This window comes from Eriocheir sinensis, chromosome 11 (genome assembly GCF_024679095.1).
Source record: "Eriocheir sinensis breed Jianghai 21 chromosome 11, ASM2467909v1, whole genome shotgun sequence".
In the NCBI taxonomy this organism is placed as follows: Eukaryota; Metazoa; Arthropoda; class Malacostraca; order Decapoda; family Varunidae; genus Eriocheir; species Eriocheir sinensis.
In genome coordinates this window covers 14,301,065-14,313,923 of record NC_066519.1, presented here as the reverse complement: position 1 = coordinate 14,313,923, position 12,859 = coordinate 14,301,065, and the positions used below count along the sequence as shown (strand labels likewise).

The 12,859-nt window shown below is 41.1% G+C and overlaps 1 protein-coding gene across 1 annotated transcript in view; it reads left to right on the top strand.

Annotated features, from left to right (window-relative positions):
* Positions 1-12,859, top strand: part of LOC126997144 (protein tincar-like) — a 115,560-nt gene that overhangs the window by 82,719 nt on the left and 19,982 nt on the right. The window contains exons 12-14 of the mRNA XM_050858196.1: positions 2,076-2,214; positions 5,796-5,831; positions 7,220-7,369. Coding sequence (XP_050714153.1) covers positions 2,076-2,214; positions 5,796-5,831; positions 7,220-7,369 — 325 coding nt within the window. The remainder of the gene's footprint in view (positions 1-2,075; positions 2,215-5,795; positions 5,832-7,219; positions 7,370-12,859) is intronic.

Genomic DNA, 12,859 nt, shown 5'->3' with positions numbered 1-12,859 from the left:
CCACTACCTGAGCAAACAAATGACGGTCGGATGGAAGAGGAGGATCGCTTTAAACAATATATAAGTAACTGAAACCCTCTAAACAAACACATCCATTACCTGAGCAAACAAATGACAGTCGAAGGGAAAGGGGGGTCGCTTTTTACAATAACTGATACTGTCCGACAAACACCTGTGACAGTCGGGTGGAAAGAAAGATCGCTTTAAACAATATATAAGTAACTGAAATCCTCTAAACAAACACCTTTTATTCACTACCTGCCTAGACAAATGTCAGTCGGATTGAAAGTAGGATTGAAAGGATTCTACACTAAAACTATTGCCTCTAATCTGTGACTTGGTGGTTTATTTTTCTTTGTTTTGTATTTCTTTCCTGTTATCTATTCATAATATTTCTTCCCTCTCATACTTTTCCTCTTCCTTTCTTTCTCGCATTACTATTTTCCTTTTCCGTCGCGAATTGGCAATAATCATAAGTAACTGAAACCGTCGATATAAACACCTTTCCACTTATCAGAGTAAACAAATTACAGTCGTATTGAAGAGGAGGATCACTTTAAACACTATATAATAACCATTTCGAATTGACAACCTGAAACATCTAAATATAAAAACTAATCCTTCAGACTTTACCAAAACATCTCCATCATTACTCTGAATCCTTTAAATACACAGAAACCTTAAAGTTCAGTATAAGTTCTTAAGGATCACTAGAGGTTCATATAATTACCAGACACTCGTGAAATTGCAAGATATTTTTGAGAGGGAGAAATGAGAGGCGGGAACTGTGCTACCAATCATTCCTTCCCTGATTAGGCTTTCAAAGGATCTCCCTCGGCTATATATTTATCAGAGAGGGAAATTTCTTAATGGCTCGGAGGAAAAAACACCATTAGTTTGTTGAAAGGAAGGTCGGGGAGAGAGGAAGGAGAGGAGAGAAGAGAAAAGAAGAGAAGAAAAGAAATGAGAGAAGAGGAGAGGAAAGCAAAAGAGAGGGAAAGAGGAGGAAGGAGAGGAGAAGAGAGGAAAGGAAAGGAGAGGAGAGAAGAAAAAGAAGGAAAGAGAAGAAAAAATAAAGAAAGAAAAAAAAAGGAAAGGAAGTCAAGAAAAAAGATAGAAAAAAGAGAAGAGAGGAGAGGAGAGGCTATTCTTTCTCCGTTTTCCTTTATTTCTTCCCCCTTATACCCTTCGAAACTAAACTGTATTACATCAACGTCAATTTCCAACTCCATTTTATCATTTTTCTTCTACCTTTTCCTATCGTCTGATCCCACATCACTCAGTTCTAGCACCACATTCACCTTCGCCAACTTATATTATTCCCTCAACGTCACTCTTCTCTTTATTCTTTTCCTACCCGCTCTCTACCACCCTTTGACCCGGGACTCATTCATTCCTCACACGCTCGCATCCAGCTCTCACGCCCTGCACATTTCTTTCTCTCCTCCCTCTCTGCCACCTTTCACCTCACGCCCAACGCACTCCCCTCGCTCACTCGCTTGCCAGGGGTTTCTATGTCTTTCTCTCACACATACTCACACTCGCACTCACACACGCACAACATACAACACACGGGAATTGAGTTACATCCACCGAAACACTGAATAATTCCTGACTCTCCATCTCTCTCAATTTATCTATCTTTCTTTCTATCTATCTATCTTTCATTTCCACATCATATACTTCAATCTTTCCTCTCTCATTTCCCCTCCATCACACACGTCTCCTTTCCCTCTCATCTCTTCCTCCTCCTCCTCCTCCTCCTCCTCCTCCTCCTCCTCCTCCTGATGCTGCTCAACTCGACGAAAACTTGAATCTCTGCCTCAGGTCACATGTGATGGAATTCTCAGAGAGCGAGCTGGGAGCCTTCCGTGTGTGTGTGTGTGTGTGTGTGTGTGTGTGTGTGTGTGTGTGTGTGTGTGTGTGTGTGTGTGTGTGTGTAAGGCTTCTTGTATTAAGTTATCTACATTAGCTAAAGTTTTGTTGTTGCTGTCTAAATCTATCTGTCTATCTATCTGTATGTCTGTCTGTCTCTCCGCCCCTCCCCCGTGGCTCAAGATGTAACTCGTCCACAGGAAACGTGACTCCGGGCGAGGGCAGTGTCCCGATGTGCTGGGCGACCTTAGCGAGTCCGAGACCTCAGACAGCGATGGGGACTACGCCAGGCTGAGAGACGTGTCCTTCCCGGGGCCCACCAGGAAGCTGTCTCACAAGGTACGTGGAGCTTAGTTTACCCTCAAAAGGAGAACATAGAGAATGGGGGAACACCAGAGAGAGAATGGGCGATGGTTACTGTAGAAATTGTGATTGTTTTAGGGTTTTCGTAATACTTAATGTTCTTCCCTTATCAGAAACCGTCTCACAAGGTACGTGGAGTTTAGTTTACCCTCAAAAGAAGATAATAGAGAATGGGGGAACACTAGAGAGAGAATGGGTAGTGGTTAGTGTAGAAATGTCGATTGTTTTAGACTGTTTCCATAATGCTTCATGTTCTTCCCTTACCAGAAACTGCCTCGAAAGGTACGTGTAGTTAACCTCAGATTATGATGATCAGATTGAAAACTGCACGAAAATAAGAGAAAATGGAAGATGTTTACTGTAGAAATGTCGATTGTTTTAGACCATTTCCATAATGTTTCGTATTTCTTCTACTTAGCTAGCAAATTGTCTCAAGGTACGTAGCTACAGTTGTCCCTCAAAACTATGTACCAGCTTATGAACGATAGAATAGAGGATGAACGAAAACCAGAGAGCTTGGACGATGCTTATAACTGTATGAAGGGCGTAAGTTATAGACCATTTCCATTACTACTCCATGTGCAAGTGCCTTCAGAAGTATTAGCCAGCTCGTGAATGATAGATAAGAGAATGAACGCAAAGCAGAGACGTTAGACGATGCTTATAACTGTATGAGGGGCTTAAGTTATAGTTCGTTTCCATTACTATTCCATCTTCAAGTGCCTTCAGAAGTATTAGCCAGCTTGTGAACGATGGAAAAGAGAGTGAACGAAAGCCATAAAAGACAGATGATGCAAACTACTAAAAAGTCGTGTGTTTTGGATAGGTTTCACATTTCTTCGTTTTCTGTGATGAGTTTATTTTCGTGGCTGTATTTCCGACGTCACCAACACACGCGTTTTCACACAAGCATATAATTAACTCACCTCTCGTTCATTTTTCGTCTTCGCATCTTTTTCTCCTCAGTGATTTCCGTTTACCGTTCGTTTTTCCTGCATTTTTTTCGTGGACTGGGTTTTTCGTGAGCTGAGAGCGGCCTAATTTGGGTTCGAAGTAATCTGGGTGTCATGATTTGCATCCCTCATCACATTACCCCGAGAAAATTTGGGTCCTATCAGCGGGCTCCTCCGAGTATTCATGGCTGTGCTACTTGGCGTCTCTCATCAACCTTAGCCGACGTAACCAGAGCGCATCCCATCATTTGCCTCCCTTACCGCCTGCCTCCGCCGCGGTAACTCAAATAGGGGGAGCAAAAACCCAAGACCTAAACCTCGCTGGAGCATAACGAGGATAGCGGAGAACTACACTTAGGACTCTTGCCAACCTAACCTAACCAGAGCGCGTCCCATCATTTGCCTCCCTTTCTGCGCGTAGTAACTCAAATAGGGGGAGCAAACACCGGAGACTTAAACCTCAATGGAACATAACGAGACTAGCGGAGAACTTCACTTAGGACTCGACGTAACCTGACCAAAGCATATCCCTCCATTAGACTCCCTTTCTGTCTAACTCCCCGCGGTAACTCAAATAAGGGGAGCAAAAACCCAAGACTTAAACCTCAGTGGAGCATAACGAGACTAGCGGAGAACTTCACTTAGGACTCGACGTAACCTGACCAAAGCTATCCCTTCATTTGACTCCCTTTCTGTCTAACTCCCCGCGGAAACTCAAATAGGAGGAGCAAACACCGGAGACTTAATCTTCGCTGGAGCATAACGAAACAAGCGGAGAACTTCACTTAGGACTTCACTAGAGCATAACGAGGGGAGGTTGGTAGGAGACTTAACTTAGGGATTCTTTAGTATGGGAGCTTTATTTGAAGGAGTAACTCGCCTTGAAAAGGTACTCTGGGAATGAGCTTCAAAACAGAAATGAAAGATTGTTAGGAATAAAAGGTTTTGGTGTTTCTTTTTAGTTTGTTTGTTTTTAGGTGTTTTAATTTTTAGTATTAGTATATAAACAAGCTAAACCAGGAAATTAAACTTCGATGTAGAAATGAAAGACTGAAGAAAAAAACATCAATTACTTTAGTGTTCGTTTGTGTTTAGTTCTTTAGTTGCCGTATAGAAAAAAAGCTTGGAAACTGAGCTTCGATATGAAAATGGAAGATTGATGAGATTGTTAGGGCGGTATGATAAGACACTTTCGCTTCTCACATCAGCTATTTCTAAATGTCAAAGAGGGGGTCAGTCGGGTTCTAATGAGTGTATCCTCAGGTTCACGGTACAGAAGAAGGGTCAAAGTACCATCAGGGTCATAAAACTACTCCTGGAAATCCCCACAACAACTCCTACGAAAGCCTTGTCAAATCTATGTTCTTGGGTGGCGAAATGTCTTACAATACGACCCTTTAAGACCCGTTCACACTGTTCCGACTCTGAGCCACGACTACCCAGCGACTCAGGGTACACGAGGCCTTGGGTGTGAAATGTTGATGTGAAAAGGTTGCACATGGTCAGAAAGAGGTCTAGAAACGATTACCTGATGCTGAGTCGGCACAGTGTGAAGGGACCTAAAAGTCGTTGGGTTGTCGTGGGCCAAAGTCGGCATAGTGTGAACGAGGCTTTAGTCTTTTATATTTTGTATTTTACGAGTGTTTCATTTTGTAGTGTAGTAGTGTTAGTAGATGTTAGATGTTTTTTTTTTTTTTTTTTTTTTTTTTTTTTACAACAAAGGAGACAGCTCAAGGGCACAAAAAAAGGAAACAATAATAAAAAATAAAAAAAAAGCCCGCTACTCGCTGCTCCTAATATGCATATGGTCAGTTTTTTCCTTGGTTATTTTCCTCTTTCTTTCCTTTTGATGTGCGTACTCACTGGTAGACCGCGTACAAATTGGCTCGCATTCCCAGGCCGCGTCGTAAGGAGTAGGTGCGTGCGGGGCCTCGTGTCCTCGCCGGTGTCCCTTCCCCCCCCCCCCCCCCCTCCCCCGTGCTACCGGCTGGAAGTGGCAGGTCGCAATTTTTAATCCTAAGTTTCTTTCCCGGCAACATTAATTTCTTCCTGCTGGGTAAAAGGGAAAGCTAATATTTATAATGGCTTCCCAGAACTGCCAGCCTTTTTTCCTTTTTTTATGAGCTATATTTTTTTTTTAAATATATATATATATGCGTTAGTCCGCCCATGATTATTTTTTTTACATGACTTTTTTTAATTCACTTTAATATATATACACACATTCCTCCATTCATCCAGTCAGTCAGCCATGCAGTTTCTTCTAAGTCTTCATTATTTTTTATGGTATGGTACATGACTATTTCCTTTTATCTACATGACTAGTTTTTCTCTCCTTTTTACCTCTTTTTATTTATTTTTTGTTTTGTTTATTTTTCATTTTCTTTTTTATATATTTTTTTTCCTTTTTTCCTTTCGTCCTTTTTTTATTGATTTTTTTCATATTGCTATTTTTTATTTCCTTCTTTGTATTTACTTTTTTGTCTTACTCACGCGTTCCTCCAGCCACCCAGTCAGCCAGTCAACCATGCGATATTTTTAAGTCTAAATCTACTTTTTTTGAGATATTGAACTGCATGGTTTTTATTTTTTGTTTTCTTGCAGGTGAACGGTTCCCGGCAGATTATTTGTATCTTGCAGGTAATTCCGGAGGTTTTTCTTTCTTTCTTCTCTCTTTTTGCCTGCGTTTTTGTAGACGAGAGATAGTTTGCGGTTTTGCGACGTTCTGCATTCATATAACTAACATTAATCAACTCTTTTCATTAATTTTTCCTCCTTTTTTTTATAACATACGTAACGAAGAGTGAAAACTAACTAGTAACGCAGTACCTACCTTTTCTAACTCCCTTTTTTTTCATTCGTTATATCTTTCACTGCGTTATAATGAGTCTCCATTCAGCGATCGGAACATTCACGGTCAAAGGGCAAGAATGAATCACGGTTTTATTCATTGTATCAATCCTACATTTCTACGAAGTACCCACCTTTTTTACGTCCTTAATTTTCATTCGCTGTATCTTTCTTACGTTACTAGGAGACTTCATTCAACGTATTTCAACATTCATGGTCAAAGCGAGGATGAATTACGTTTTTTTCTGTTCGTTGTAGCTTTCCTACGTTGCTACGAAACTTCATTCATCGTATTTTATTTTATTTTTCCTATGCTACTACGAAACTCCATTCACCGTATCTTACCATTCACAGTCAAAGCGAGAATGAGTCAAGGTTACAAACTTTTTTCAGCCCGGCGCTCTGCAAAGACTCCAGTTCATTAGCCGGGGAGGGCAAATTAAAAGTACTTCTCTATGGAAAGATTCAGACCCTCTACTTTTCCCGTTTCTGGGCTGCCGGCGGGGAGGTCCTGAGTCCTGAGCCAACCTTTACCACTCGGCCTCTCTGCCTCTCTGTGCCCCCGTCCCATTCCCCTGCCGCCTCCTTCAGCACTCAGCTCTCTGCCTCTCCCGGTGCCCCCCTATCCACCGTCCCTCCCCTTTAACTCCCTTCGGCTGTCACTGGCTATGTGGCTGAGAGGGAAAAAGGAGTGCTATGCGAGAGTACGTTTTGGGGGGTTCTGAATCAGCCTGAGGACACACACACACACACACACACACACACACACACACACACACACACACACACACACACACACACACACGCACACGAACTTCAGAGGCGATTAAAAAAAAACATACATCTATTGAGTTTGTGGAAGACAGAATACACACACATACACACACACGTACGCACAATTTGGTAGATAGATAAATAGGTAGATAAGTAGACAAATAGATGAAGAAAAAGATAGAGAAAGCTAATTTATGACCACAAAACACATCGCAAATAAGATATACGACAACAATGCCCCATAAAACACACACACACACACACACACACACAAACAAACATATCAACAACAAATACTACCCACAACGATCCCCCCACAAAACACACACACACACACATACACTCACACACACACACCTAAGAGTCACGCAGGATGGTACAGAGTGAGCGTCCTTCCCTGGCAGGACGAGCAGGCTGGGGCAGGACACGCAGGAGGGCAGACTGAACCCGCCCCGCCCGAGCCCGAGTCCCTATCAGTGGGCGGAGACTTCCCAGCCCCGCCCCCTGAACTCACAGACCCCGCCCATTACCCGCCCCCACCCGCGACTCCGCCAGTAAGTGATGTTAAGATTCGTCCCCTCTCCTCCTCGGCCTGTCTCGTGTCTATGTGTGTGTGTTGCTGTTGTTGTTTGTTGTGATCAGCTGGACTTTGCTTTGCCTTTCCTTCTAATCTTGGTGTCTTTCTTCTTTCTGTCTCTGGTATCTTTTCTTCAGTCTCTTTCTTGTACTGTGTTGTGTTCAGCTGTACTTTGTGTTTTCCTTTCCTTTTCCTTCTATTTTTTGGTGTTTTTCTTTCTCTTAGTCGTTGTTGCGTGTGTGTGTGCGTGTGCGTGTGTGTGTGTGTGTGTGTGTGTGTGTGTGTGTGTGTCCTTTTTCTTTCCTTTTCCTTCTATTTTTGGCGTTTTCTTACTCTTTTCTCCCTCGTCACTCTTTTATCTTTCTCTTAGTTGTTATTTGTGTGTGTGTGTGTGTGTTTGTGTGTGTGTTGCTAGTTCTTTCTTATCTGTTGTTGTTGTTTCTCTTGATTCTTCTACTCCTTCATCTGCTTCTCTTTCTCTTCCTCCTCTTTCTAATTTTTTTGTCAGTCCTCCTCCTTTTTGTCTTCCTCGTCGTCATTTTTCTCTTCCTCTTTCTTATCTTCTTCGTCAGTCCTCTTTTTCGTCTTCCTCGTCGTCATTTTTCTCTTCCTCTTTCTTATCTTCTTCGTCAGTCCTCTTTTTCGTCTTCCTCGTCGTCATTTTTCTCTTCCTCTTTCTTATCTTCTTCGTCAGTCCTCTTTTTCGTCTTCCTCGCCGTCATTTTTCTCTTCCTCTTTCTTATCTTCTTCGTCAGTCCTCATTGTCGTGTTCCTCGCCGTCTTGTTTCTGTTCCTCTTGCTTATCTTCTTCGTCAGTCCTCTTTTCGTCTTCCTCGTCGTCATTTTTCTCTTCCTCTTTCTTATCTTCTTCGTCAGTCCTCTTTTTCGTCTTCCTCGCCGTCATTTTTCTCTTCCTCTTTCTTATCTTCTTCGTCAGTCCTCTTTTTCGTCTTCCTCGCCGTCATTTTTCTCTTCCTCTTTCTTATCTTCTTCGTCAGTCCTCTTTTTCGTCTTCCTCGTCGTCATTTTTCTCTTCCTCTTTCTTATCTTCTTCGTCAGTCCTCTTTTTCGTCTTCCTCGCCGTCATTTTTCTCTTCCTCTTTCTTATCTTCTTCGTCAGTCCTCTTTTTCGTCTTCCTCGTCGTCATTTTTCTCTTCCTCGTCTTTCTTCTCCTCCACTCAATCCTCATTTTTCATCATTTTCTCCCTCCTTTCCCTTCTTTTCCTTTCTGCCTCCTTATAGACACCCTCCTCCTTCTCATCATCATTATCATTATCATCATCATTATCTCCCTCCTTATCATACATCTCTCTTCATCTTCTCCTCCTTGCTTTCTTATCCCTTGTCTCCCCTTCCGTTTTTTCCTCCTCCTCCTCCTCCATCCCATTGTCTTATCTTGCTCTTTTTTTACGTTTTCCCCTTCGTTTCATCTCCTCCTCTTCCTTCAATCTCTTCTTCCCTCGCCTTTTAATTTCCTCTTTGCCTTCTGTCTTTCCTCTCCCTGGTGTCCTTTTTCCTTCCATCGCTCCGCCTCCTCCTCCTCCTCTGTGGGCTGCATGTTGTGTGTCGTAGTAAGTGTCTAAAAATCTTGTAAATTGGAAACGCAAACTCTTTTTCAATCCTCCCCCTAGAATACATTTTTACTCAGTCTTTTGTTCACCCCAGTCTCAAAAACCTGGTCTCTTTTTTTTTGGGGGGGGTAAGTAGAAGGCCCCATAATGCTGACCAGTGACTCCCAGCTGTATTTTAACCTTTGAAGTAGTAATATTAATAGTAACATAGTCTTTTAGTGTGTCTACGTGTAGCTAACTAGTTCTCTTCGCTTTCTGTGTAGTCAATGTAGTAGTATTTTGTGTCTAAACCCCAAAACTACTAACGTAACATAGTGCTTTTTCTAATGGGTAAATATTTCGCCTTCGCTTTCTGTATAGATCGATGTAGTTGTGATTTGACTAACCCCAGAAACACTAACATAACAGTATCAGTAATTTTCCTCTTTACAACTAAAATATCTCGCTTTCGCTTCCTGTATCATCGTTTTAGTAGTGTTTTGTCTAACCTCAAAATTACTAACATAACATTTTAGTATTTTCTCGCCTTTGTTTTCTTGTATACTCGATGTAGTTTTGTCTAACCCCAAAACTAACATAACAGTCTTAGTATTTGTTCCTCTCGTCTTTGCTTTCTTGTATAATCGATGTAGTTTTGTCTAACCTCAAAACTAGTAACATAACAGTCCTAGAATTTTATCGCCTTTGCTTTCTTGTATAATCGATGTAGTCAAGTTTTGTCTAACCCCAAAACTAACATTACAGTCTGAGTAGTTTCTGTCTTCGTCTTTGCTTTCTAACTTTATGTGTAGTAGTGTTTTTCTCATCCTCAGAACGTAGCTTTAGTAACAACCTCACCACAGTCTCCTCGCCTGCTCTTATTTTTGTACCTGTTTAGTCTACGTAACAGATATTAGATGTGTGTGTCGTATCCAACCTTCCAACCCACGTAATGAGGAGATAGTTGAGGGGCGGTCTATCTTCGGTGAGGCTCAGAAATGAAGAAAACATGAAAAACAGATAATCATTAGCAGTCCACGAAACTGATTATTATATATTGTTTGGTGTACACACTTTCTTATATACCAAATTAGAAAATACGAAGAATACATGAAAACAGATGTTCATTGTAGTCCATTCACTCGATTATTAGAAGTGTGAGTCTTGTTACATCTTCCATATTTACGAAGTGAGAAAGAGTTTGAGGGAGGGAGGAAGGGAGAGCGGTTTGAAAATGAAGAATATACGAAGAACAGATTATCAGTAGTATTCCACTCATTTAATTATTAGATGTGTGAGTCGTGTTTTATCTTCCATATTTACGAAGTGAGAAAGAGTTTGAGGGAGGGAGGAAGGGAGAGCAGTTTGAAAATAAAGAATATACGAAGAACAGATTATCAGTAGTATTCCACTCATTTAATTATTAGATGTGTGAGTCGTGTTTTATCTTCCATATGTACGAAGTGAGAAAGAGTTTGAGGGAGGGAGGAAGGGAAAGCGGTTTGAAAATGAAGAATATACGAAGAACAGATTATCAGTAGTATTCCACTCATTTAATTATTAGATGTGTGAGTCGTGTTTTATCTTCCATATGTACGAAGTGAGAAGGTGTTTGAGGGAAGGAGGGAGGGAGAGCGGTTTGAGAATGAAGAATATACGAAACCAGACGATCATTGGTAGACCACGTAGCTGATTATTAGATGTGAGTGTAGTGTTTGACCTCCTTTCATATATACATAAAGAGACACTTGAGGGACGTTATACCTTCACTGCTGTTTGAATATGAAGAGTACACATAAAATAGATAATCATTAGTAATCCACGTAGCTGATTCTTTATGTGAGTGTAGCATTACGTCTTCTTTCGCCCCTACATAAGGAGACACTTGAGGGACGATTCACCTTCACTGCGGTTCGAAAATTAAGAGTAAACGAAAATAAAAACAGAGTAGAGGTCCACGTAACTGATTATTAAATGTGAGTGTTGTATTTCACCTCCTTCTATACCTAATGAGAAGATAAGTAAGAGGCAGTCCATATTACGTCTCCTTTCATACCTACATAAGGAGACACTTGAGGGACGATTCACCTCCACTGCGGTTCGAAATTTAAGAGTAAACGAAAATATAAAAAACAGAGTTGGGGTTCACGTCACTGATTATTAAATGTGTGTGTTGTATTTCACCTCCTTCTATACCTAATGAAGAGATATGTAAGAGGCGTTCCATATTAAATGCGACTCGAAAACGAAGAAAACACGGAAACTAGATAAAAATTAGTGGTCCACGAAACTGATTATTAAATGTGTGTTGCATTTCACCTCCTTCTATACCTAATGAAGAGATATGTAAGAGGCGTTCCATATTAAATGCGACTCGAAAACGAAGAAAACACGGAAACTAGATAAAAATTAGTGGTCCACGAAACTGATTATAAAATGTGTGTAGCATTTCACCTCCTTCTATACCTAATAAAGAGATATGTAAGAGGCGTTCCATATTAAGTGCCACTCGAAAACCAAGAAAATAAGAAAACTAGATAAGAATTAGTGGTCCACGAAACTGATCATTAAATGTGTGTTGTATTTCACCTCCTTCCAAAACTAATGAAGAGATATGTTAGAGGCGTTCCATATTAAGTGCCACTCGAAAACGGAGGAAACAAGAAAACTAGATAAGAATTAGTGGTCCACGAAACTGATTATTAAATGTGTGTTGTATTTCACCTCCTTTCAAACCTAATGAAGAGATATATTAGAGTGCCACTCGAAAACCAAGAAAACAAGAAAACTAGATAAGAATTAGTGGTCCACGAAACTGATTATTAAATGTGTGTGTTACGTTTCATCTCCTACATCTAATGAGAAGATAAGTAAGGGGCGATCCATAGTAAGTGAGACTCGAATACGAACACCACACGAAAAATCAAGACATAAGAAGATAACCATTAGTGTATTTGGGGTCTCGAGGATAGGGTACTTCAGGGTCCTTCATTAACGTCCAGAGCTCCTCACGCGGTAATTGGCTCTCGCGTGAAATGAGGGCGATAAATCCGTCGAGTGTTCTGTCCCGAGTGAGAGATGGGGTAAAGTAAGGTGCGTGACAGTCCCGGCTCGAAGATTTGACACGGCGAAAGAAGAACTCGAGGAAGGGATGGGAGTTACTTTGCTGGTGTTCTTTTTTAGTGTTCCTTTTCCCCTTCTCTCCTCTCCCTCACCTTCCGCTTTTGTAATCCTTTTTCTAATCCTTTTTCTCTTTGTTTTCTTCCTTTTCTTTCTTTGCACCTTAATCTTATCTGTTTTTCGTTGTTTTCTTTCTCTACCTTCTTTTGTTTCCTTCCTTCTTCCCTCCATTCCCTTGTACCGTTCCTACCTGTTTTGTTTTGTTTTGTTTTTCTTTTTCTTTTATTTGCGTTTCTTTTCTCCTTGTCTCACTAATCCCACAGTGTCTTGTTTTTTTTCTTTAGTTTTCTTCCTCTATTACTGTTTTTCTCTTACCTCCATTTATTTACACTTTAATCCAGTCTGTTTTTATCTGTCTTGTTGTTGTTACTTCTCCCCCCGTCAAACTAATTCTTCTTATGTTTTCCTTTTTTATTGCTGTTTTCCTCCTACCTCCACTCCCTCGCACCTTGTTCCTACCTTCCTTTGCTTCTGTCTTTGCCTTTTCAACACTGGCCGTCGTAAAGCTCTGTACTGATATTGGTTGCGAGCGTTTTCTGTCGAAGTTTTGCTCCCTCCAACACTCCACTCCTGTCCTGCGTCCTGTCTGCCTGGATTCGCTGGCTTGTCTTCGTTTCTTTCTTTCAGCTTAAAACTTTGGGCGTCGTCGTGTTTGTCGTGCTCCAGGCGTGAAACTCTCTAACATCTATCTCGGCGTGTTGTCTTGTTTGGGTTTGTTGTGTTTCTCTTATCTTAA